The sequence below is a fragment of the Natrix helvetica genome (assembly GCF_964273705.1).
Source record: "Natrix helvetica genome assembly, chromosome: 1".
NCBI classification, from domain to species: domain Eukaryota; kingdom Metazoa; phylum Chordata; class Lepidosauria; order Squamata; family Natricidae; genus Natrix; species Natrix helvetica.
The window spans coordinates 133,484,210-133,512,181 of record NC_138548.1 but is presented as its reverse complement, the minus strand read 5'-3'; the positions used below and the strand labels follow the sequence as shown (position 1 = coordinate 133,512,181).

The 27,972-nt window shown below is 38.1% G+C and overlaps 1 protein-coding gene across 1 annotated transcript in view; it reads right to left on the bottom strand.

The window, feature by feature from the left end:
- Positions 1-27,972, bottom strand: part of GLI2 (GLI family zinc finger 2) — a 270,161-nt gene that overhangs the window by 52,026 nt on the left and 190,163 nt on the right. Inside the window, exon 4 of the mRNA XM_081968304.1 lies at positions 4-206. Within this exon, the coding sequence (XP_081824430.1) occupies positions 4-206 (203 nt within the window). The remainder of the gene's footprint in view (positions 1-3; positions 207-27,972) is intronic.

The window sequence follows — 27,972 nt, the reverse complement described above, 5'->3', positions numbered from 1 at the left end:
TACCATCAGCTGGACTGAGACCTCTAGCCGCCGAGATCATAGACAGAGTTGGGCTGCTGTGCATGGATCGGAAGTAATGCTCCACATGGGGGTTCATGTATGGATGAGGGTGGCTGAAAGGTGAGTCTGCAGGTCCCGCAGGGTGGGGTGACAGACGGATGAGGGAGATATCGGAGATAACAGGACTGCCACTTAGAGTGGAAGGTCTGGAAAAGAGGCAGAAAAAAAAACCAACTCTTTATCAAGATCAGTCTCTTTAACTGCTGGAACACGACTAGACTACAAAACCAGAAGGTAAGGAAGACCAAATACTGATAGTCCTTGTTTAGCGATTGGGATACAGCAACTGTGTGCCGCAGTTGCTAGGTGGAAAATCACATTACTACGACACTTCCACTTCAGTCATTAAGCAACTAACCGTGGGAGTTAAGTGAAACATCACATGCCTGTAACTTATGCTTTCTCCATTAACTCTGTTTGTCACAAGCCAATTGTGGAACATGTATTGTGCATGGGTTATTCTGGCTAGCTAGCACAGCTGGAAATCATGGCTTAATAACATCTGCAGGGCCCACAAATTGCGCAGCCTTCCACCAACAGCAATGGGAAAAATGAAGCTGCAATTTAAAGATAAATGCTTAGGGATGCAAGTAAGCAATTTAAAATAATTTCCAAGGTCATCCGTACAAAATTGTTATTAAGATTCCACTGGAAATATAGCACTTCCCAAATGCCCAGTTTCATAGAATGGGACCTCTGGACAAAACAGCATTTTATTTGTGACATAATCCTATACCATAATCCTCAGGCAAAGTTCCAGCTTCCTGTTTCAGGAAAAGCTACAGGTAATAAATAAACTGTGCCAAATCTAGTTGTTTAATTCATACATGGTAGAAAAGAGCTAAGAGAGAAAGAGAGAGAGAGAGCAAGGAATGAGAAAGCAAATAAAAAAGACTGCATTTCAGACTCAGCTAGAGATCATTACAAATAATTTTAGTCACATCTGGAAAAAATGAAACAGGATTTTTAAAAAAGAGTGATGTCATTAAGAAAACATCTGACAATTTAATGGTGATGAAGGCTAAATTGAAGTGTGTGACTTGCAGTGGGGAAAATGAAGTGGGGGTAAACTGAAAGCGGCCCCAGATTTTCCTGAGCCATGAAACCTGCCTTAATACATCAGCCTTGAAAGAAATTCTCTTACATACACAATAAATTCTCCCTTTCATCAATACTCGGTTTCTCCCAACAGGGTTGCGAATGCCTTTGATGGCTGCTTGAAACTATGTATTATGTAGTTCATGAGCTTTTTTTAGTCAATTCAGATCAAACTAGGAGACCAACATCTAAAGCCCATTAACAAGATCCAGGATTTGCATATCCATTTTGCCTATGGCTTATGGGGGGTGGGGGTGGGGAGTGAATCCTTTCTGCCCCACAGAAAAGAGGATGTCTGCATTGGTCAAAAATAAGGATAAAAAATGGCATCACGGATGCTATCTCTACCAAGGAATGGGTTGACACCACCGTTGTACTTCATAGTCATTAAAACAAAAGCTATACCTGAACACAGAGCAATGCTAGAGAATATAAAGTCATTTTTTAAAAACTAGGGAAATTTGTTACAAAAGAATATTATTATAAACAACTTCTTCTCAGAACAGACTATTCTATCTGATAATGAGCGTTAAGTGAAACAGTCCCTAAAATGAACAATGTTTATGAATAATTGTGAGCTGTACCATGTAGACTACAGAGTTAATTTATTGATAATAAAGCTAGAGTGACTAAGTTGTAGGAGCAGTGTTTTACAATTATGTTACTCAACAAATTGCATGCATTTTTTCCCTAGCTATAACATTCAGTCTGCGTAAATCAACACTTCTAGTATCAAGATTGTTTTGCCTTAGGAACTGTTTATATACTTTACAATCATTGTATTGCTAAACATTTGATTTTTATACAATTTTTACAAAAACACTTAATGAAAGATGGTAACATTTTAAAGTTCAAACTTTTCTATTATTAATCCCTTATTTTTTTTCACCATCAGAGTTGAAGCCAGTGTCTTTCTACTAATTGGATGCATGTTTCAATACTTTCTCTTTCATCATTACAGAATATATTTCTCTATTATTAATTCTCTCTTACTGCCGGACACTCACATACAATTATGCTTTTCCTTGGATCATTTACTTACATCTCTTCTGGGTTTGGGGCTGCAACTTTAAAGTTATTTGCTGTCTGACCCCCTCCAGCCATGAGTCATCCACCTAGACCTCCTGGTGCTTCTTACAGAATGAAAACAGTAAAGAACAAACTATTTATTAACTAGAAAAATATATGAGCACCCATCTTTTGGATGTACAGTAGCCAGACCTAGCTCTTAGCAAGTTCCCCTCAATGCCTGTCTTTTAACCGAGTCAATCTAGAATTAGATTCAAAATGGATTTAAAGAACAGAGCTTCCATTAGGTAAATAATAAGGGATAAAACTATGTGACAAACTGATTCCATGATACATGCCAGACTTTAAAAAAAAATCTTTTTAATTTTTTTTAATGCCTGGTCAGTTGTTTCCAGTGAATAATAGAAATTTCATCAGGGACAGGATTTTTAATAATGAGAAGAAATAGTTTTATTGACTACATTGAAAAAGTTCATTTTGCAACCTGATTCTTTACCATTCTTGCATAGAATGTTTATATGAGAACTGATTCTAGATTAGTCAATTTGGCTTGAATTGAGAAGTGACAGTGGATAAATGTCATGAACTGGTAGCATCCTATCCCCAAATAGTCTCAAAATCCTGGGAAAAGAGGTGTGTATTTGTGTGTTGGAGTGGTGATGGTAGCTTTGGGATTGAGATTATTAGGGATTGAGGCTGCAAAACTGTGAAACCATTGCTAACATCTTTTATCCTTTTGTCTTCTTTATTAAAATTAGGCTATAGTTTCTATCCATTCTTTGGGAAGAAAAGTACAGGAATCATTTGGGATAAACTATAGTTTTGGGTAGTATATTTTGGAAAAATAGCAGAGGAAGTAGAATTATCTTTCTTTTCACATTCCAGATTCAATGTTGTATCCTACAGGATGGCTTATTATTGACAATTTATAGAGCAGGGCAGAGGTGGTATTCAGCAGGTTCTAACCAGTTCTGGAGAACTGGTAGCGGAATTTTGGATAGTTCGGAGAACTGGTAAATATCACCTCTGACTGGCTCCACCCCCATCTATTCTCTGCCTCCCAAATCCCAGCTGATCGGAAGGAAATGGAGATTTTGCAGTAACCTTGCCCACCAAGCCACGCCCACAGAACCTGTAGGAAAAGTTTTTGAATCCCACCACTGATGCAGGGAATATATATCAATTAAAAAATATAAAATAGATAAGATAACATTTGTTATCACTTTTCTGTGTACCCACTGTTACACATTAAAAGTGAATTTGTTTTTGTTCCTGCGGTGACGTCACTTCCATGAGGGCGAAGAAATAGTAGCTCTACTAGCTTTGCTCAAGTTTCTGTGGTGAAGATCCTGAAAAAGGATGAGTTGAACCTGGAGGGATCAGCAGGAGAGAGGGGGAGCCCAGGCGCCAAAGGAGGAAGCAAGCAACTTCCCTATCGGACGAGGGAAAACCCCTTGAAATCACTGGAGAGGAAACCAGCGTCCATGGCTGATTTTGGGTGGTGACTGCCGCACATGAGGGAGAGAAAATAGCAGCACAGCAGCATTGGTGAGAATATTTAAAACAACTAAAACAGTAAATTCTATTAAAGACTCATTGAGCTAGAATTTCAAAGCTTTGAAGCTGGATACAGCTTAATATTGGCAGCTACAAGAAGAGAGGAAAGCAAGCGATTAACAAAAAATGAACAAAAAATTCAAAAAGTAGAAACAAAGGTAGAAAAAACAGAGAAGAGAAGAGAGATGGTAGATGAGAAGCTGACTACACTAAATAGACAATTAGGGGGGGGGGGATAGTATTTTTGGAATTAGAAAAAGCTGGCTTCTTTCTGAGCTTTCAAAATATAGTAGAAGAAAAGGAGGAGGATTTAGGGGAAATTATTACAGAGATTGTTGCAAAGATATTACAAAAAACAAACAAACAAGAAACGAGAAGGGACATAGACGAAGTGTACCGAATCCACACAAATTATGCCAGGAGACACAGAAATAGAATATGAGGATATATGTCTAATTGGCGACTTCAATGCTATAACAGATATCAACGATGACTACAAGAGTAACAAAAGAAAAAAAAAAGAATGCTACCATTTACCTTTTCGAAATGGTGCAGGAACTGAACCTGAAAGATGTATGGAGAGAAAGGAACATAGGAAACAAACAATTTACATACTATTCAAATCCCCACAAATCATGGTCAAGGATAGATATGATTTAGTCAACCCAAGAATTGAGAAGAGACACAGAAGAGATTGAAATAATGATAAACACTTGGGCAGATCACAATCCAATAAAAATAACATGGAAAGGACCAAAAAAGAAAAAGAGATTGACAATGAATCAAAGAATATTGAAAGATAAAGAATATATAAAAATGATAGAAAGGGAATCAAAACTTTTCTATAAAGTAAATAAGAAAGAAGAAACATCGTTACAAAACCTATGGGACACCACAAAAGCTTTTACAAGAGGGTTGACAATAGCATATTTGGCAAGGAAAACAAGGAAAAGAGACAAAAACAAGAAACATTAGAGAAAGAACTTAAAAATTGGAAATGTACCTGCAAAAAAATCCACAAGAAGCAAAAATAAAGGAGAAAAAAGAACTAATAAAACACAAATTAAATTTGATGACACAAGAATAGATGGCCCCAAAAAATTAAATTTGCAGAACAAAACTATTTTGAAAATGCGAATAAACCAGGAAGATGGTTAGCACACAACTTGGAAAAAGAAAAAAGAATAATATATCACTTACAAGATGAAAGGGGAAACATACAATACTGGACAGTTGGAAATGGAAAGGAGTAAGACAGGATTGGCATTATCACCTTTATTATTTATACTAACACTGGAAGTTCTATTAACAGAAATTAGAAACAATCAAGAAATAAAGGGATTAAAAATTTAAAAAGAGGAATATAAAACACAGGCATTTGCAGATGATACGGTATTCATATTGGAGGATCCATTAAAATCAGGAATTAAATTAATTAAAAAAAATAGAGGAATTTGGTAAGATAGCGGGACTTAAAATTAATAAGAACAAAACAAAGATCATTACAAAGAATTTCACCAAAAAACAAGAGCAAGAATTAGAGGAAAATATGGGAATGCAAATAGTAAAATAAGTAAAATATCTAGGAATTTGGCTGCGAGGGAAATGCTCAACAATTAAGGAAGATAATTATGTTAAAATGATTCAGAAAATTAAGAAAGATCTGGAAAATTGGAGGAAACTACAAATATCATTAATGGGAAGAATTGCCTTAGTTAAAATGAACATACTACCAAAAATGTTATTTTTATTTCAAGTGGTACCAATTAGCCTAAGCGAAAACTTTTTCATAGATTTAAACAAATTAATTGCACACTTTATTTGGTCAGGGAAAAACCCACAAATTAAATTAAAACTGTTATAGGACAGTAGAGAAAGAGGAGGATTTGGACTTCCCGATTGGGAGCTTTATTACCAAGCAGCGGCTCTCACCTGGATAAGGGACTGGATCAATCTAAAAAACAGAAGATTACTAACAATAGAAGGTTATAATTTGGAATTGGGTTGGCACGCCTTCATCTGGGATGGGAAAAACAAAATCCATAGCTATTTACAAAAACATTTAATTAGAAAAGCTCTACTACAAATATGGTTAAAAATCAAAACAAAACACTACAACAAAATCCCAATCTGGCTATCCACCATGGAATCTCTGATATACCCGAACGTATTGGACATAAACAAGATACTAAGATATAAAGATATATTAGACAACCAAGAAAGACTAAAAACAAGGCAAGAACTGAAAGACGAGGGAATAGATATTGGCTGGTGGCCCTACTTACAAATACAGGCAGGGTATAAAAAAGTCAGGGAAAGGGATGGATTCTATAAGGAGCCTCAAGAGCTGGATAAAATTCTACAGGGAACCAAAGAAAAATTGATTTAAAAAATATATCACTATTTATTAAAATTCAAAGTGGAAGAAGAAACTGTGAAAGAAACAATGATAAAATGGGCAATAAATTTTGGGTATAGTATAGAATTGGCGGAATGGGGAAAAAATTGGGAAATAAATTACAAATTAACAATGGCAAAGGCATATAGAGAGAACATGTACAAGACCTTCCACCAACGAGAATTGCAAAAATGTTCCTGGAGTGTTCAGCTATCTGTTGGAAATGCAACCAACAACATGGAACATACTACCATATGTGGTGGACGTGCATATCTGTGAAAAAGTATTGGAAAAAAATTAAAGATTGGCTAGAGGAGATTACTAAACACCAAATTGCACTAAAACCTGAATTATTTTTGTTAGTAATTATAAAAGGAAATTATTAAAAAAATATTAGATACTTAATTCTACACATAATTATGGGAGCGAGAATTACATTCGCTCAAAACTGGAAAAATAATTGTACACCAACAGAAGAAAATGTAGTAAAAAAAATATTGGAATGTGCAGATATGGATAGGCTCACGAAAGAACTAAAAGAGAAAGAAGAATCTGAATACTACTCCGTATGGGATTTATTGTACAATTGGCTAGAGGAAAGGGGAGGGGAGGGGGAAAGCAGGAAAACAAAAAAGAAAGGAAGAAAGATCAACAAATCAATAGACAACTACAAAACCAGAAAATGATTAAAAGATAGAAATATGAGATAGACTATACCAAATAAATATTATACAAAATGACATAAATCTAGTAAAAACTGCTATATATAGAATATATAGAGTATTATATATAGAATGAAAAAAATGTATGAAATAATGTAAATGCACAAATATATAAAGTTATAGTTATAAAATATTTATTTGTAGAGATAAAAGAATCACAACGGATATGTAAAAAAATGTAATGTGTTGCAAGGATGTGAAGTTTGTACAAACAAAATAAAATATTTTTTAAAAGTGAAATTTTGATGCCCGCTCTCAAAGGAAAATCGTGTGTGTGTGTGTATGTGTGTGTTTGTGTGTGTATATACATACCCATACAAAAATGAACAAAAAATGGTTAGTATCCTACAGTAATAGTGGTGCACCTGTTTTCACAATGAGAGATACCCAATTTCTCTGTCCATTGATCCTAGTTCTTCATGCCACATCCCACAAGTTCCTAAAGAACCCAACCTTTTAAAATTACTTCTGAAGATAGAGGAGGACTATAATGAATGTTCATTGAGAACCCAATAGCCAACCTGACAGAATTGGACTCTGCTAATGCAAAACCACCACTGACTACAGTCCATTATCCATATCCTTTGTATTGTATTGGATGTATGGTCAACCCTACTTACAAGTATAAACTAGACAATACAAAAAGGAATTCACTTATTTATATGATTTATATTCCACCTTTCTTTTGCATAACTTAAGGCAGTACATATAATGTTCTCTCCTCTTTTCTTCTTCACAACAACAATAACAACTCTGAGGTTTACTGGGTTGAGAGAAATAGACTGCCCCTAAATCACCCAGCTGTCTTCTTTCATAGCTGTTTTAGCCTGTCTGTGGAGCATCTATGAGGTTTATTTTTTTATTTTTTGGTGAAGAGCCTGGGAACAAAAGAGAGGATGAGATCACAGGCTAAAGGATGCGTCTCACTTGGAGCCTAATTTGCAGCCATGAGAAGAAGGTCTCAGATTATTTCGCCAGCTGTCAAAAGTCTTCCCTGCTGGTGCCATGTTCTCACCTACCTGTCAATGTTGAAAGCCACCCTGCTGAGTTGGGCCTAAAGTACATTCCTCCACAGACACAGAAATGCTCAGCAGTTGGTGTGCAATGGGGTGCAGGAATAATGCACTGGCAGTAAGATATATTAGGAACTGACACCTGACACATATAATCAGTAGGAGATCAGGAATGTCATTTATTTCCAGAAGTACTATCAGCTCCCTATGTCTTTGAGGTCTAAGAAAAGCAGCATAATTTTCTTAACATCTGTGTTTCCTTTGATGCAGCAAAATGAAATTGGAGGAAACGTACGATGTTTTAGTCGATGCCACAGAACTGAGGTCTAGCAGACAGGCAAAACTGGCAACCTCTTGGGAGGAGGAAGGGGGGAAAAAATGAAGCAGCAACTTCCAGATCAGCAGATATCTCTCTTCCTGGAAGTCAAGGTGGCTGGCAATCACTCCTTTACAACAAGTCTTTTACCACCTTGTTGCCATTCTCTTGAAGCATGTGTGAACCAAATTTCAGGGACCTTATTAGTACGAAGTTCCTGGGGAATAAAGTGGATCTAAAGACTATATTCTACCACCAAAGAAAAGACCTGGATATATTGTTATTTGTTGTTAAGTTGGGATTCTGGTCAGTTGAATGTTGTGATTTGTATAGACCTGATTTGATTGCCTATACTGTGCTTCTAAAATCTTTCAGTTCAGCCACATTATTTCAGCATACATTTTTTTAGCAATAGAAAGCAACAATCACTGAATCATTTGATTCAGAATGGGAAATGAAAGGGAAGAGAAGGGAAGGGAGGGTTGAGGGGAAGAAAGAAAGAAGGAAAGATGGAAGGAAGGAAGGAAGGAAGGATGGAAACTTTAAAGACAAGAACTGAACTGAAATCTCTGAAACCAAATTAAATTAATGTGGTAACGATAGAACTTTGATTCAAACTTAATAATGGTGATTTTTGTTGTTGTTTAACATGCCTCACAGCCCACTTTACAGGCATATGTTTCTATGCTACATCAAAGGAAGTAAACAATCTGCTTCAGCCTAATATCCTTTTTTATCTAATTATCTATCTTGCATGATCTTTTCATTTGAAATTCTACAAGCTCTACCTTTCTGCACCAACCTTCAGCAACAGGGCCAGAGCCTGACTATTTAAATGTTCGTGTTAGCTATTTTTAGTTTAAAAAAGAAAGCACGAAAAATATCTGTACTGTATAAACATTAGTTCACCGTATTGCTGAGATAGACAACTTTGTAGTTCTCAGATGTTCTCAGCCAACATAAAGAACAAATATTGATGTTAGGCAAGATTCTAACATTGAAAGGAAGGATTTTCCCATTGATCTCAACTGGCAACAGTGGTACATTATACTTTGTGCCTCATGGGGCATGAACCAACAGGATTTAGGACATGAGTCAATGACTCAAAGTGGCCAGAAGTGAACAGGACTAAAAACTGGTAACTGGTGTCCTGCCATTTTGAAGTAGAAACAAATGAATAATGCAAGTTATGTCCTAAAAATAGAATGATTACAATTAAAAAACAAAAAAATGATGTTTCTATAACATCTCCCACAGCCCTGTCTCGTTCACTTGTGTGATGGGACCCAGTCTGTTCATGGGTTTCAGTCCAGCTGCCAAGTATTATGTGTAGCTCTTCTTTTAAGTGTGTGTGTATGTTCCAGCATAACTCTGGAATGCCTTGAGCAATTTCAACCAAACTTGGTACACAGATGACTTACTCTTTGAAAAAAAAATATTGTGGTGGTAAGACACAGCTAACACCTCTCGGGGTGTGTGTTCTGTTAAAATACAGTCTGTTGTGCCTTAAAATGGCTTCTACTGTACAGGGCAGTGGAGTTGCCATGGTAATGGCTTCACAGTACTCCACAAGGGGGCTAACTCTGGTAAGGGGAAATTGTGATCATATGTTGAGAATTACCTGTAGTGACAAGATCTCTTAAAGGCAAAGAATGGGCTATGGTGGCTAGGCTCTTCAATCATTTCCCTCTCTATGCTATTGCAATTCTTCAGCAAATGCCAAGTAAACTTAAAACAATAATACACTCAACAGCCATACAATTTACTTGGACTTCAGTAAGGCATTTGATAAAGTAGACCATAACCTGCTACTAGATAAAATAGAAAAATATGGGTTAGACAGCATCACCACCAGATGGATTCGGAACTGGCTGACCAACTGCACTCAACGTGCAGTCCTCAATGGAACTGCATCTACATGGAGGGAGGTATGCAGTAGGGTAACCCTACTGTTTTAGGCCCAGTACTCTTCAACATCTTCATCAATGATTTGGATGAGGGGGTAGATGGGGAACTCATCAAATTTGCAGACAACACCAAGCTAGCAGGAATACCCAACACTCCAGAAGATAGGCTTAAGATACAGAAGGATCTTGACAGTCTTGAACATTGGGCACTATCTAACAAAATGAAATTCAGTAGTGAAAAAAGTAAGGTTATATATTTAGGCAAGAAAAACAAAATGCACAGGTACAGTATATGTGGTATATATCACTCAATAATAGTAACTGTGAGAGGGATCTTGGAGTCCTAGTGGACAACCACTTAAATACGAGCCAGCAGTGTGCAGCAACTGCCAAAAAAGCAAAGGTCTCAGCCAGACCTCATCTCTCATTCTCTTGACGCATACCTTAGTTTCTTATGCAGACATATATCTGTATACAAATACCATTCTGCTTGACCCCAAGATCACCCTGTTTCCATTACAGCATTGTTGTAAGTTCGACCAGACTTGCTTCAGCGCCAGCCCCAAACCGTCATTCCTTTTGCAGAGTGGTAATAAAGAAATCACTGTTTGAAACTGACGAAAAGCAGATTTCTTACATGAGTAAACCCCAGCCTTTTGGTAATGAAATTCAGCTATAAAATTGTTTCTAGAAAGAGATACCAATTCATTCAGATGTACTTTGTGAAGTTGCTGCTGCAGTACAATATCACCTCAGGCAAATTTCAGTTGGATACTTACTGGAGTTTAGTTTGTGTTTTTTTTAAAGTGTATGTGTGTTGTGTTTTAGCTGAAAAAGCAAGAACGTTGCTTGTATCAATCTATTAACTATAGGGCAGTGTTGGCTAATCTTTTTCTCCTCGCGTGCCGAAATCGTGCAGATGCGTGCTATCGCATGCGTGTGTGTGCCCACACCCACAATGCAGTGTGCCTGCCTCTGCACATGCTCATGTGACCCCTCCGTACATGCATGCACATCTCCCACATGTGTGACAGAGACCTGAAAATCAGCTGGCTGGCCAGAGGTGTGCACATAGAGGGGAGCACCACACCCCATGCTCCCGCCATGCATGCGTGAACGACCCCCATGCACGTGTCTCCCACATGTGCAACAGAGACATGAAAATCAACTGGTCGGTGGGAGGCATGCACACATGCGCAGTGGAGCTGAGCTGAGCAACAACTCATGTGCCTGCAGAGAGGACTCTGTGTGCCATCTGTGGCGCACATGCCATAGGTTCGCCATCATGGCTATAGGAGGTAGAAAAGTAACCAACATTTTTACTATTTTGGATCAATTACTATCTATAATGCAGATACAATATGTGCTATCTTACAAGAGGATCATGGGAATAAATTCCCCTATTGTTGGGATTTGCTCTTGGGATTTCTACACTCGTTTTTTATCACAGCTAATCAGGTCTGAGGAATAATTGAGAACCTTCTAGACCAGGGGTGTCAAACTCGATTTCATTGAGGGCTGCATCACAGTTGTGTCTGACTTCGTAGTGGCTGAGAGTTGGCATGGCCGGGGGTGGGCGTGGTCATGGTGGGCATGTCAGGGGCACCTGTGGTGGCCAAGTGCTAAGGCAGGCTTCCCTGAGACTCTCCCTCACTCTCATTATAATCTCCTTCCTTCCTTCCTTCCTTCCTTCCTTCCTTCCTTCCTTCCTTCCTTCCTCTCTTCTCTTCTTTTTCCTTCCCTCTTCCTTCTCCTTTCTTTATTTGTTCTTCCTTGCACTCTTCCCATCTTTACTTTTTTCCCCTTCCTTTCCCTTTCTCCTTTCCTGTCCCTTCTTGCATGCTCAAATGCAAAACAGAAAACATTTCTCCTTTTGTTTTGTTTTTAGTTTGTTTTGATAGGGGCTCCATTTTCGCTAGCAGAGATACTGTGGACCAGTTCTTTACTGTTTCCAGGCCAGCTCCGTGAGCTGGATCTAAGCACCCTGCGGGCTGGACCTGGTCCCTGGTCCTTGAATTTGACACCCCTGTTCTAAATTATTGTAACACAGGAAGGACTCTATGGCCATAATGTAGCTTCCCTTAAACTGATGCCTTCTAGGCTCATTGGAAATACCACTTCCATCTGGAATTTCTAGCTAGCTATCAGAAATGCTGGCTTGGAATTGCGCTCATGGTAGTCTCAACACATCTGAAGAGTGGCAAGCATTTCCACCTTTTTTTCTCAGACTTCTGAAGGTCCTCTGCTTACCAAAACATGTTTCTTCCTTATAATCCCTGATCTGAAAATCATATTCCAGAATGCTTCCATGATGCCAACAATTTTTTTAATTCACAGCCCTCCTCAAAATTCCCTTTTTCTTTCACTACGTCTTGGATCAGTCCCAATAACGGCAAGTGTCCTTTGAGTAAAACTCATCTCCTGACAACTTTGTAGATATGTCTATCTGTTTTTTGGGGGGAATAACAGGGAAATTGCTTGCCACTGCTGCCTTCTGTGGTATTGTTGCTTACTTTCTGTTCTAGTGCACAACCTTGATATTCCCTAGAGTTTTCTCATCCAAATATTATCCAAGTCTCACCTTGTCATATATTACCATAAATTGATACTTAGTTTATTTGCAATTAAATGTAACTAAAACTATATTATGTTCTGTTTGTAGACACAGCAATTGTACCAATATAGACTCAATCTTCATGTAGTTTATTTTTAAAGTACATTTTATATTTTTTTCCTCTTTTATTTATTATTTATTTATTTTACCGTGCTTCTAGACCGCCCCCTCTCCCGAAAGGGACTCGGGGCGGTGTACAGTCCATGTAAAGAATATATCAAAATACAATAAATAGAAGAATTAAATATGTACAGTTAAATATGGAGGAGGTTAAAAATAGAATTAAAAAGAACTGTACAGAGCCAGTATATATAAATATAATTTTAAAACCCCTAAGACACACACAAATTAAATTAAAAACAATACCCCTAAAATAACTAGTTAATAGTACGTTTACCAGGAGGAACAGTTGTAATTATGCCAGGCCTGCTAATCGGAACAGGTGAGTCTTCAATTTTTGCCGGAAGGAGCGGAGGTCAGTGGTGGTTCTGATGTCGGGGGGGAGGTCATTCCAGAGGGTTGGGCCCATCACAGAGAAGGCCCTACTCCTTGGTGTCGCCCGTTGGCATTGCCTAGTGGACGGCACCAGGAGAAGCCCCTCCCTGTGTGAGCGAATTGGCCGCGGGGATGTATGAGATATTATCTTCGGGACTGGATTAAATTATTGGACAATAAACTAATAGCAGAAAATAATTATCTCGGCTCTCTTTGTTTCTCCTGCTCGTCAACTGGATCAGTTATTACTTAAGGTACCTGTGTCTCGATCGAGCTAGAAAAGTGCCAACAACTTTGGGAAAGGAACTATAAATTAACCATGTCAACAGCTTACAAAGAAAACTTAGACAAAATGTTTTATAGGTGGTACATGTCACCCAGAAAATTAGTAAAGATGTTTAAAGACAAATCAGTGAAATGTTGGAAGTGTCAACAAGCAATAGGCTCCTATTATCCAGTGGTGGGATATGACCAATACGCCCTGGCATGGGCATACCGATGCCTGCTTGGAGTACCAGGTACCGTTCCTGCATGGTGCTCTGGGGGGCCCACCCATCCGCCCACCCTCCTTACCTGTATTTGAGCCGATTGGGGCTTTTGTGCATGAGTATGGCGCTTGCACAATGCTCCGCCGAACAGCTGGAGAATCGTGGGCAGTAAGTACGCATATGCATGCTATGCGCGTGCACATGGTAGATGCCCGGCCCGTTGCAGTGTACTGGTTGCAACGGGATCCGGAACTCACAACTGCTATTATCATATGTGGTGGACATGTGCAGAAGCAAGGGAATATTGGACTAAGATAAGAGTATGGTTAAAGAAAATGTTACAACAAGAAATAGAATTTAGACCAGAGATATTTTTACTAGGTATTATCCCATAGAAATTCAAGAAAGAGGATGCTTATTTGATTATACATGTAACTACAGCAGCAAGAATTGAATTTGCCCAAAATTGGAAATTAAATAAGCTACCAACAGATGAAGAGATAATAAAAAAGATATTAGATTGTGCAGAGATAAATAGGTTGACAATGAAAATAAAGGATAAAGAGGAATCTGAGTACATCAAGACATGGGACAGATTTTATGATTGGCTAGAGAAAGGAAACTATAAAAGAAAGTAGGGAGAAGATATAGAAACCAGACGAGGCACTGTTAAATGGAAACGGTGGGGGGAGAAGGGGAAAATAGAAAAGAAAATATTAAATATATAAGTTTATAGCCAAAAGCGAGATATAAAGGGGGTGGTGGTGAGAAATATAGCTAGGATAGATTAGCGAAGGTAAAGGAATAAGAAATGATATCAAATTATATTTGGGTTTGCAGAAATACCATCCCAAGGAAACATAAACTGAGATCTGAAAGAGACACCTATAATAATAGAAAAGAAAGAGAGAGAGGAGGAGAGAATTAAAGGAAGATGGGGGAAAGAAGAAAGAGGTAAGGAGAGGAGGATGGAAGGGAGAGGAAGAGAAGGAGAGAGGGTAGGAAGTGGAAGTGGAAGAGTAGGAGTAGGAGAAAGGTAAGGGAAGAAGGAAGGAGAAGGAGAGGAGGAAGGAAGAAAGTAGAGAAGGGAGGGAGGGAGAAAAGAAAGGGAAAATAAGGTGGTGTTACAACAGGAGGAAGGGATGGTAAATAAAGCAACCCAAACTGTATATTATAACCTATTAAATGAAATAATAAATGTATAAGAGATAAACGTAAAGAAGAATAACAATTATGTGAATGTATACTTAAAATGGTATGCAAGAGAACAAAAAAAAAATTCTGAAAAAAAAAGTACCTGTGTTTTTCTTTATGAAATCAATTTGCTATAAGGGACTTTCTATTTCTTTTGAATTCGAAGGAAAAAAAAGTTTTAAAATGACCCTTATGTCTATAAGTAACAGTAAAACTGACTTATTAAACTCAACCTACGCGCTAGTGACCTTGATCAACATATCTTTTGAGCACTGTGTATGTATATTTATTTAATGATTATGTATTAGTTCAAAGTATAATTCTTAAGTATTTATTTCTTGGGCCTGCCATATAAGAAGAGGAGGAAAGAAATAATTCATAAAAGAATGGGTGAAGAGAACAGTGGGGAGTAAGGGAGTAAACCTGGGCCCCTCCACAGAAAACTATCCCGATGTAGTACACATGCGTATATTCCCGAAACAAGGCATTTGAGATTATTTCCATTTCTTTTTGAAACCGCTATAAACAAACCTCAAACTTTCTTTTATGTTCTGAGATTTCTGCAATGGATGCATATGAATTTTACCATTTAGCACTGGACAGAGCGCTTATTTTTGCACAGCATAATGTTTATGGTAGTTGTCAGCAAGTAGCATGATGTCAGCCACCATGTTAGCCAAATAGCTTTTATAAGCTACGTTCTTTACATAAAACATTCAGCTAGTTTTTTTCAAAGCATGCTTAGTCTAGAGTAAAAAAAAAAACCCTTTAAATAGGTCATATTCCATTTAAAGTGGAATATGACTTATTGTAAAATAATTTTGAATATGGTCCTTCACAAATATTTGCTGTTTGCAAACTCCCTGCTAGTTAATTCTACATTATATTGGATTTAACCATCCTTCTCTAGTAGGTAAAACGTATTTAGTTCAACTGTCCTACTTCCAAGACTGTATATAAGGAATTGCACCTTGAGAAGCTTGTAAACTTCACAAAACTAACAGCCATGCTGACTGATTAGCAGCCAGATCAGAGAGAAAGAAAGAAAATGAGACAAAAAACTGAGCATCCCAGCACAAAGAAGAACTTCTTAGTTAGCATATTTTGGAACCTGGCTAAAAGATTTTTCCCACACTTATGTTTGGAATCCATAAAGAAAGAAAATACAAAAAGTATTGTTCAGCTTAGTGATAATATAGTTACATAAATACTTTAAGAATTAAACAGTAGTGAAAAGCATAGAGAAAATCCACCCATGTGGTCACTAAGACACCGACTTGATGGTACATGATTAAATAACCAGTATGCAAAAAGAGGGGAAATGTGAACTATAAGTTATCAGTATTTGAATAGAGTGCTCCCAATTTGACTGAGAGTCTGCTCTCTGTAAATAAAACCCAGCTCAAATTTGGATCTGCTCACACAACCAGGAACATTACTTCCATTCTTCCTCTAATCAAAAATATGATAACCATATTGTAGAAAGTTCTACAGGAGGTAAAAGAGGATAAAAAATGCAAACCATTCCTCGTCTTGCAGAAAGGTGTGGGATTAGAAAGTTGGATAAATAACCTGGTCCAACTGATTATTGTTGCATTCAAAAGATTGCCATTCAACCTTTTTTTAAATGTACACTTTACATTGTACATTCAACCTTTATTTAAAATTATCTATTCCTGAAATTTGAAGTCTAAGGTTTGGGGTTTCAAACAAATTTGCTCCATCCTTTGAAAACAGAACTATTTCACTTCTTCTTATTTGAAGATGCCATCTGTAATTTTATGATTATGTTTATCGCCTGTCTACAGTAATTATTTTTAGTTGGTATGTCTTTCATTGTTGTTATTTAGGATGCTTTTGTCTAATGTTGGATGTTACCAGGGATATTTTAAATTGTTTTACTACCACTGAGATTCTTTTTGATTGCAATAGGATAAAATATGTTTACTAAATTATATAAATAAATAAACTTTGATGTTTGCCTCAATGATTCAATCTCTTGCTTGTTTATGTAGACATGGGACATATTTATCAACAAACTTCCTTTTGCCATAGACACTAAATATTGTCTAGTGCCCTGATAGTGAACCTATGGCATGGGTGCCAGAAGTGGCATGCAGAGCCTTCTTTGTGGGCATGCACACTGTTGCCCGCTGCTCTTCTAATTTTTGGCACACACGTGCATGTTGGCCAACTGGTCTTCATGTGTGCTGGAGCCTCAGAAAACGGCCAAAAATTCCCCCCAAAATGGCCTGAAAACAGCCCGGGAAACAGCCAAAAACAGGCATGTGCATGTGAGCCAGTTGGTCTTCGGATTTCCAGTGCTCTGGGCGTGCAAAGACCAGCTGGCAGGCACTTATGTGCATGCTGGAAACCTGAAGACCAGCTAGCCGGTGCACACAAGAGCACCAGCCAGCTGGTCTTCGGGTTTCCGGTGAGAGCATATGCATGCACATTCCAGTTTGGGCACTCAGTGCCAAAAAGGTTCGCCATCACTGGTCTAGTGTCAAGGTTGGATCCAAAAGAACACTCAGAGTGTAAATTCGAACCTTCCAAATCTTGAATCTCACCCCTATATTAGCAACAACTGTATCTAGAACTTACTGAAAAGTTCAGCTCTGTATCATCAGCAGTGGTGGGTTGCAGGCGGTACGCCCCAGTACAGGCATACTGGTGCCTGCCAGGAGCACCGGGTACCGTTCTGGTATGGTGCTCTGAAGGGCCCACCTATCCGCCTTCCTTACCTCTATTTGAGCTCTTCGGGGCGTCCGTGCACGGAGCATACGGCGCCTGAGCGACACTCTGATGAGCAGCCGGAGCGTCACGGAAGCAAGGAAGCATACGTGCGCACTGCACAAGTTCATGTGGTGGACACCAGGCCCCGTTGCACTGTACCGGTTGCACCGGGATCCAGAACTCACCACTGATCATCGGCATTGTGACTGGAACTACTTCCAACCTAAATTTGATTCTTCCCAAATCTATGATAGTTCATTTGGGTATTTAAAGCTGCCACTGTGTCAAATCTGGATCTGAAAGGCTCGAAATGATTTTGCCCCCCACCCTTTAGTTCTTAGAACCAGAGCATTTCTACCTTTCTCAGCAATCTGGCTGCTGCCTTATTGCAGTTAAAATTGATCAAATGGAAAAATACCTTTTTAAACAAGGGTCTAATTATTGCTTCCTTTAAAGTGGGAGGCATTTATGATCTGAGTAATCATTAGCAGGGCAGAGACATTAGAAACCCTTATAAAACAAACAAATTAACAAGCAAGTTTTGGTGTAAAGAAATCCAAGAAGCTTATCTGCTTCCTCAGGAGATAAATAGCAATGCTATCAAAAAGATGTTATTAGATAGTGTAACATTAGACTTAAGTAAACTGAGTCGCATCCAATCTGGCATAAATCCAAGCAATTGAATTTATGCAAACTTCTTCAGAGAATGCTAGGGGACTGGCTGGAGCGATGAATGCCATTAGTATGATAGCCACAGATTTCCACTAACTAGTTCTCCATAAGACATTAACTAATCACATTTTTTGCTCCCTAAATATAAGGGCATGTCTTCGTTATGACACCTAGGTTGTATCCAGTTGGATTCATCTTGCACTACAATTGCTGAGGTTCTTGGCTTTTCATCCTCTTTATTACCCTGTTATGGAAAACATTTTACTTGCCTTGGGGAATATGGTATCTAGAACTGAACACATTTCAGATGAAGGCTACTCAAAGTAGAGCAAAAACTAAAGATTGCCTTGAAGTAAGCTTAGCGGCTGCTGACTTTATGACCATACCCGTGTGCAGTTTTCTTGGCAGCAATGTTAGCTGGGTTGCCATGCCTTCTTTCAGGAAACTTTTTAATATATAATTTCTCAATCTAGCCTACAGCTTGGGGTTTCCCTATGTACTCTCCTCTCAATAGTAACTGTTTTGATTATGCTTATTAGCTTGTGGGGGTATTAGACAAAGTCAATCAGCTGCTGCCACAGGCTCTAGACAAATAGGGTGTCACTATCATTTCCTGTAATTTGAATCTTATACTGCAATTTAGTGTTCGTGCAATTAGAATGGGATTAGCCTGATTAGTAATTATACTGCATTGCTGGCTGATATTTAGAAGGCATGCATTCCTGCTGGGACCCAACTGGTCCCAGGTTGGCTGTGTTGCAACATTGCTTTTAATTGTCCACTGGTGCTATGAGGGAAGCTTTGTAATCCAAAATACAATTCTAATTGCATCAAAGATGTGACTAGTTACCCCACAACATAGGTCACCTGGACATGAATTTCTCCTTGAAAGCAATTCTTTCATATGGAATACAAATACAGATTGCATTGTGCTGCTGCTAATCAAATGCAGATGATTAGCTTGGGGGTGAAGACTGTTAGTCTAGTGGTCGGCAAGCCGCAGCTCGCGAGCCACATGCGGCTCTTTATACACTTTAATGCGGCTCTTCTGTGTGCCGTGCTCCCAGGCTTTGGGCTAACACAGAGGTCTGCAAAGTTGGCTGTTTTAAGACTGGTGGACTTCAATTCTCAGAATTCTGGGAGTTGAAGTCCACCAGTCTTAAGAGCCAATTTTGCAGATCCCTGGGCTAATATGATTGATGCCCTTGGTGGACTTCAACTCTCAGAATTCTGGGAGTTGAAGTCCACCAGTCTTAAAAGCCAATTTTGCAGATCCTTGGGCTAATATGATTGATGCCCTTGGTGGACTTCAACTCTCAGAATTCTGGGAGTTGAAGTCCACCAGTCTTAAGAGCCAATTTTGCAGATCCCTGGGCTAATATGATTGATGCCCTTGGTGGACTTCAATTCTCAGAATTCTGGGAGTTGAAGTCCACAAGTCTACAAGCTGTCAGGTTTGAAGACCCTGGTTTTTTTTCTAAAGGGTTAGGGGTGCAAGGGTCTTGCAACTTGACAGCTTTAAGACTTGCATGCTTCAATGCCAGAGTTTCTGAGCCAACATGACTGGAGGAGGAATTCTGGGAGTTGAAGTCCACAAGTCTTAAAGCTGTCAGGTTTGAAGACCCCTTGGGGTTTTTTCCCTAAAGGGTTAGGGATGCAAGGATCTTGTAACTTGACAGCTTTAAGACTTGCGTGCTTCAAATGCCAGAGTTTATTGAAACTAAAAACAGTGTACCATCCTATGTATTTTCGGTTTTAAAAATGTGGCTCTCAAAATAAATTTCAATCGTGGTTTTGGCGAGATTTGGCTCAGTTGAAAAAAAAGGTTGCCCACCACTGGTCTAGTAGATCTGGCAAAAAGGAACCTTGCTTTCTTTCCATCAGGCCTTTCCCCAAGCCATGTTTTAATGATGGTTTTTATTCTGCCATTATTGTTTTTTTCATAAATAACTCAAGGTGGCAAACATACAAAATGCCTATTTCTCCTCCTATTTTCCCTACAACAACTACTCTGGTGGGCTGTTGGGTTGAGAGTGAGTGACCCAAGGTTTGCATTTTGACACAAATGGATGCAAAGCACTGCAGTAGAGGGCAGCTCTTTTTATGCAAAAAGCATTCATAAAATTATCAGCAAAAGTCAAGGAGGCCTTGATGAGCGTTAAAAAAGATTACTTTTCAATGTAGTCTTGCCCTAATAACAAAGGACAATGAAAATTAGACAGGGGTGCAGAAAATTCATAGAAGAAAGACTTGTTATGTATGCATGCAAATCTGTATTGAACCAGGAGGGCTTTGATGAGTAAGAAAACCACATATTATGAGAAATATAAATGATGAATATCAGGCTTTGCTTTGGGGAAGATGAAGCCAACCAAACTGAACATTGTGGGGCATTAATTAAACTGTTTTCTTTTATTACACAGCAATTATCTGCAATCAACTTTTGATTAGTTCTAAAAAAATGCTGAACTTAATTTTTGCCTGTTTTGAAAGAAAACACTAAACCATTTAGTGTCAGCAGATAATCTGCAACCACGACTATTAAAATGTCTACAAAGTTAAGTATTTCAGATTTTCCAGTGAGATGCCATACTTTTCCATGTGAAGAAGTAAAAGTTCTAAGCATCCTTATAGAATCATCCAAACTATGAGATTCTAATGAGGGTTTGAGGAATTGGAAAGAGTTATATATAAAGAGCTTCTGAATTATAAAAAGAGTTTTTGCTCCCCGCTCAAGAAAAACTAAAATCACCAAGGGAATGCACATATTTTTTCTAACATCTGGGGAAGCTTCTCCCCTTCAATCATCATTTACACTGGGGTTGATGATCCTGTGACCCTTCAGATGTTTGTAACCCTCCAGATGTTGCTGAACTACAAGTTCCAGCTAATACACTAATAGGACTTGAAGTCCTGGAGGCCACATGTTCCTTACTAAATTAACCACCACTTAAAGTATCTCATTTTTGTCTCGATTTTGCCTAATGAATGAGTGTAACAATAAAATCATCTTGTGACCCGTCTCCTGAATGCCAAAAAACGCAGTATCCAAATTCAAAGGTCAAGAAGTGTACAGGGTAATGGTGAAAAACAAGACATAGGATTGGTTGGCCAAGACCATTTTTCTTCCTTTTATACTTCCTGTTATTATTTTGATGTGAGTGATTTAAGAAAGGTTTTAAACATTGGATACTGAAGGAAGCACTATGTTCCCAAATACCATGCCTACCAAAGCATGCCAGCATAAGAAATTAGTATTGTAGGACATCTGATACTTCAGTGAAGGCTGCAGCTCAGAATCTGACATCACCATCTCTCGTTTCTCCTTCACGATTTTTAATTCTCACTTGCTCTTGACATAGATATGAGCACAGGCAAAAAAAAAGTAAGAAAGAGTAGCAACTTTCATTTTTATCTTGCCTTTGTATCTTTGGCAGTAATACAGCATAAAGAGAAAAAGCAACAAATGGGCCATGGGTCAGAAGGAAAGAAATAGGGTGATCTAGGGAACTATGAGCTTCCCAATCCTGCTGAGCAGGAAGAGGAAAAGCTCTTGGAAGTAAGTGTTCCCTTCTACTTCGTTTCTCATTTCTTTTTGTCTTCTGAGTTCCTGCTCCCTGTCCATGAACATTTTTTACACAGCCTCCTCCTGCAGGCAAGAGATGAATTGTGGCCGATGTTCCTAAATTTATATCTTTAGAAGTTTGAAATAAATAACAGCAGGTAGATACTTAGAATTAACTTCTTATAGACTCTTCCTTAACCTGGGAATGAGCTGGAGGTACAATTCAGGCTCTGCCTGCTGTGAGTTTATATTACCACAATCTTCTTTTCTGGCTAGCTCCATTCATTTCACTGCTTTCTTCCCCTTTGAATGGATAAGCAGTCAGATCCGCATCTATCTCCTTTCTATTTTTTTTATGGCAGTGCTATTCATTGACTGCCATCTTTTATGGCAGTCTATAGATCTATAAAAGCTGTAATTCACAGAATAACCCCAATATATCTGAAAAGAATAAGGCTGGATATTGTTCCAATGACTGACCGTTCTAAACATAATAGTTGGTGGTGTCCTCGCAGACATTTCATTCCCTAAGGTAGGTAACATCATTAATACATTGGATGAGGTTACCTAGTTTGGGTAATGAAAACAACCAAGCTCAGAGAGCACCAAGGAATTCTCATTTTGACCACAAACTACCAATATTCTCTTCTATTGGCAGAGCTACAGACCAAAAACAACATTCCAAAATAAAGATTGGCCTGATAAGGAGGCTCTTCGTAGGGCCTTCCTAAAGTGCAAAGCTGTAACAACTGCTTCCATATTGTTTTATTTTTCAAGGTGCAAGGTAACAAGGAGATAAATGCAGACTTTGCACAGTCAAGTCATATGTGTGGAACTATAGGAAGAGGCAGGCACGATGACCATGAAGCAGAAGCAGATTTAAAAGGTTGGCCACAAAGTAAAAACAAAGTAGAAAACTGGTCCTTTTCATGTTATTTATGTATTAACCACAGGTTTGCATCCTTTGCTCCAGCAGCAATAATTTTGACCATGTGGTCACATTGTGGGATCTTATTAAAAAGAAATTAGCCACTTCCTATTCCTCATCTGGCTCACACAGACAAGCAAATCTAAAGAATCTCCAGAAACCATGGTAAGGGAAGTTCTTTAAAATGACATAACTGGTGTTATAGCACCATACCACAAGAAATAGACTAAGAATCCAATCTTCTCTGTGCTTACTCAAGAGATAAGCTCAGCTGATTTCAGTGAAAATTGTTATCAAGTATATACTGTATGCTTAGGAATGCAGATTAAGTGTATCAGACACTGTGCTTTGTTATTAATTCATTACATTATTAACATTTGAAATAACAGCATGGTGCAAAATCAGTGTCTCTGGCACATGGAAAATATAAGCATGCATCTCTTGACTTAGCATCAAATTAAAGGTCTCCAGACATCCGTTCAAAAGAATTTTGAACAGCCAAAACACAATACAGATGTGAAGATTAGTCTGATCAGCACCCAAATCTTTTTTTTTCCAAGAGCATATTTTGTTGAGTGAAATTCTGGCAAAGCATCCAGATCCAAACCTCTGCCAAATCAGGCTTGCTGTAACCACAGACCACTTGGGTGGTCTTACACTAGACTAAAGTGTGTACAGTCTTTCAAACCACATGGTCTAGCAGTCTAATTGGGTTGACTCATCTCTTCCAATTTCAAATGTTTTCCATCATGAAACCATAGAGAATCTTCTGGAGAAGACTATGTTCCTCAATGATGGTAAGCCCATGGAATCAACAACAATAAAAAATAGTGACATCGCCATTGCTATTGGTTGTAAGCTCTCTAAAATGTTCCTAAACAGCTAAAGCTTATTTCCTGTTGTTATGGGCCAATGGATTACTTTTAGTGTCAAACAATATATTACAGCTGTGGTGTCACAGTGGTTAGAGTGCAGTACTGCAGGCTACTTCTGCTGGCTACCGCCTGCCTGCAGTTTGGAAGTTCGAATCTCACCAGGCTCAAGCCTTCCATCCTTCCGAGGTGGGTAAAATGTGGACCCAGAGTGTTGGGGGAAATATGCTGACTCTGTGAACTGCTTACAGAGGGCTGTGAAGCACTGTGAAGCAGTATACAAGTCTACTTGTTACTGCTACTTCCAGAATAAATCAAGGCTTTAAAAAAAAAATCAACATGATTCAGCAGGGTGAATTTGTGAGTTTCAATTTGGTTTCAAATATTGTTCCATAGTAAGACATATAAAAAGCATGTAAAATTCACATATGAGCATAATTTTCACATAAGCCAGTGACCTGTGCCTGTAGACAGAAAACAGAGGCTGTATTTTTGAACATGTTTGAAGAAAATATTAGGGCTCAATACCACACAATTTTGATAGGAATTTGAACTGTCATCACACAAATGAACATTTCTGACTTCAGGTTTTGGCTTCAAATGAGACACAGCTTTTAAGGAAAATGGGTGTTTTTGTTGTATTTTTGTGTTATTATCATGAAAACCATTATAATTTTACCTAGTTCAGTCTATTTCGAGTACCATTCCAATCCATCAGAGATAGGTTGCTCCCAGTTCGGCCCGTATCGGGTGAACCGGTAATGGCAGTAGCAGGAGGTTCCACTCACCCACCCAGATGCTTCTACGCATGCACTGAAATGTTGCATGCATGAGTGCATGTGCACTCATGAGTGAAGCCGTAGTAAAAATAATGGAAACCCACCACTGCAATCCATATCAGAAGATCTGTAGCTATTCCAGGGTAAAGCTAAAATTCAAAGAATTGTGTGTACAAATTTCCCAGTATTTAATGTGTTATTAACTTTCAGCACACATGTACAAAAAAAAAAAATTCCCAATGCTTAGCTTTTTCAGTGTTAGAAATGAATATTGAAGGAACTCCAGTAGAACCATCAATCAAAAAAAACCTAAAGATTTAAAAAAATCCTGTAGAAGAATGTGTAACAATGTACAAGGCTGGGATACTGTTGTGAAATTAAACTGTTCTATGAGCTGCCTTCTATAAAAAAGTGACTTTAAAAGCAAAGGGTGTCTCCTTTTTGACCTTTGCTTAGACATAAGAAATTGCAATTGTTTTCTTCCCTTCCTTAAACTTGAGAAACCCCAATGCAAAATATTTAAGGAAAACATAAGACCACCAGGCTACATGATAATTTATTTTGAATTTGTTCTATGAAGGGGTCCATTAATTTACCCCAAAATTTAGGGAATCGTTTCCCTAGAAAATACCATGTTTCCCTGAAAATAAGACAGGGTCTTATTTTCTTTTGAAACCCCCCCCCCAAAATAAGTGCTTGGTCTTATTTTCGGGGAGGTCTTATTATTTTTGAGGTGCAGGAGGCATCGAGCGTGGTCACCTCATGGCTGCTGCTGTGTTGCAATATTTTTGGGAAGGGCTAATTTTGGGGGGGAGGGCTTATTTTAGCACATGCGCTCAAAAGCTCAATTGGGCTTATTATCTGGGGAGGTCTTATTTTCGGTGAAATAGGGTATTGAGTAGCAAAAGTATAATTTTAGTATATTTCTAGCTCCTGTAAGAGTTTATTTTGAGTAAAAGTAACAATTCTAATTCTCAACCCAAGATCTGAAAGTATGATCTTACCCTTTCAGTGACCATATTAAGACATTGCTGTGTTCCTGCAGTCATTAGTGGGTGAAAGCAATTAAAAAAAAGTTAAGACTGCCAGAATTTCTTCACTGGAATGGCTAATAGGCATGGTAGCTGCAGAGTTCTGTTAGTTATTGTCTTAGAACTTGGTAGAAAACTAGATTGGGGAAGTCTAGTAAGTAAGACAGGGTCCAATTAGAACTACAATATACGAACACTAGGAAATGCTAGCATAACTACCTATTTGTAGACATGATAGAATAGATATTGGGATAATATAAATTTCCCAGAACAGGCAGAATATGATGCAGAAAATGATTAAGTAATGCCTATTTAGGAACTTGGTGTAAAATTTTCCAGTGCTAGAATTTAAAATACATATTTATTTTGGCATGTTAAAAATACAGGAAGAGGTAATGCAAAATTATAATATTCTTGTTGTGACAATATATTTTAACTGAAAAGAATAATGCAAGAGTTTAATCTTGCTGGTTAAAACAGCACAAACTATTCTGAGAAACACCAGGAAGATCTGTCTCTAATGAGGGCTGTTTCTTAATATTGATTTTTTATTTTATAAAAAAAAAGTTACAATACAAAACACCAAAAATGTTTTGAAAAGGCAAAGAAAAAAAACCCAAAATAAACAAGACATTAAAAAGTGCATTAAAATTAACACATATACCATTTATCCCCCCAGTTGAATACTGATTAATATATTACAATATTAGTTTCCCATTCCTTGCAAAACAACCCCCCTCCAAAATTTTAAACTACTAATTCTATTTGTAAATTATTAACCTGTCATCTATATACTAATGACAACATTGTTAACAGGAAGAACAATAATAAAAAAGACAAGATTAATATGTCAAAACCCTCTGTTATTTTAATTAATTCAGAGAAAATTTATCATGACTTCTTAACCATCCCAAATCACCCCAAGAATTAACAGTGATTCATCCTGGATCAAATTTCCATGTTTGTCTCTTAATAGCACCTCTTATCAACTGTTGGATCAAATATAATAAATTCAATCTCCAAAGCCAGTCTATCTTCCCAAAAAAGTCCAGATGAAATTGTATGTAAGTGTGATAAATCTATTCTCCAATGTCTTTCAATTTGAAAAAGACCAATTTTTCACTTAACCATTCAGGCTTGAACTTCAGGGAGGCTTATGAAGTCAACACAGTTAATCAGGGGTGGGTTCTGGCTGGCACTAATGCCGATTCACTTGGGTACGCACTTCGCGCACACACGCACTTGATGTGCTTTGCAAGCGCATGCACAAGGCAATTAAAATTGTTCTGCACATGCAGAGAACTGAAAAACAAGATGTGGCGCTAATGGTGCTGACCGGGGAATCAGTTTGGGGTCATGGCAGGCCTGGGTCACTGTCAGTTCCAGTGAAGCAGGGCATCAAACCACTACTGGTTCAGCTGAACCAGTCCGAACCAGTAGGAACCTACCACTGAGTCCATACTTCTTACCAGCAAATCTACTGCTTTCTAATCACATTCCTTTTGTGGGTTTAGTTTATCTTCTGTTACTTGTTTCTGAATGTTTTCCACAGCCTTTATGAGTTCATCAAACTTTTAAAACAGCTAAGAATTTCAAGTTACCAAACAGTCTTTTTTCGAGGGTCAGCTTCATTCCATGTCTGTAATCTGATATGTTGTTGCTCTATGTAGTAGGGAAGAAAGTTCTTCAAAGCAGAATAAAAAACAGACAAAGGATCAGGGGAGATATTTTCTGGATATTTTGATCCAAAAATTTAAAAAAAAATAAGAAAAATAAGCTCCAAGCTTTTTGGAAATTGTTAAAATATAAAATCCATGTTGTGAATGCCCAATAAAAATCTAAATCAAGTAAAAGCACTTTCACTAGCCAGAAAGACGTGTGATTTTTCCATATGGAAAAGCAGAAGTTAATGAAAACAGCCAAGTAAATTAAAGGGGGGAAAAGTAAAAACAACATATAAAATCTAGCAGAGGGTTGAAATAAATCAGCATTCAACTAGCCAGTTAACTTTTAAAGATAAAAAATAAAGCAAAACAAAAACTTCAAAAAGTGAAGTTAAAACCCAGGGTAGTTTACAAGAATGGTCTGCTGAGAGAAAAAGGTAGATTGAAGACAGTCTTTCTGGTTGATCTCAAAGAGAACTGCAATATTCAAGATTTCCCATTCTGGGTAGGTCCACAGCCATCCAAACATTGTCTTGGGTCACTCCCAAGTGCTCCCATTGAAATCCAGGGAGCAACACTGCCAAAGAATCAGATTTGGCAGCAAAATCAGCAGATTGTCAAGAGGAGAGAGAATTCTTCCTACTGGGCAGCAGCCATCTTGGGGAAGTTTCCCTGATCTTATTTTTGTTGATCAAATCACCAACCAGATATCCTAACGCCTTTATCAATGTGAATGTCTTAATAGCCATATACTGTATATCTGATTGTTGACTTTCTGGACAGATTCTAGCATTTCCCCAACAATTCTGGAAACCAGCTGAAACTAGAATCTGT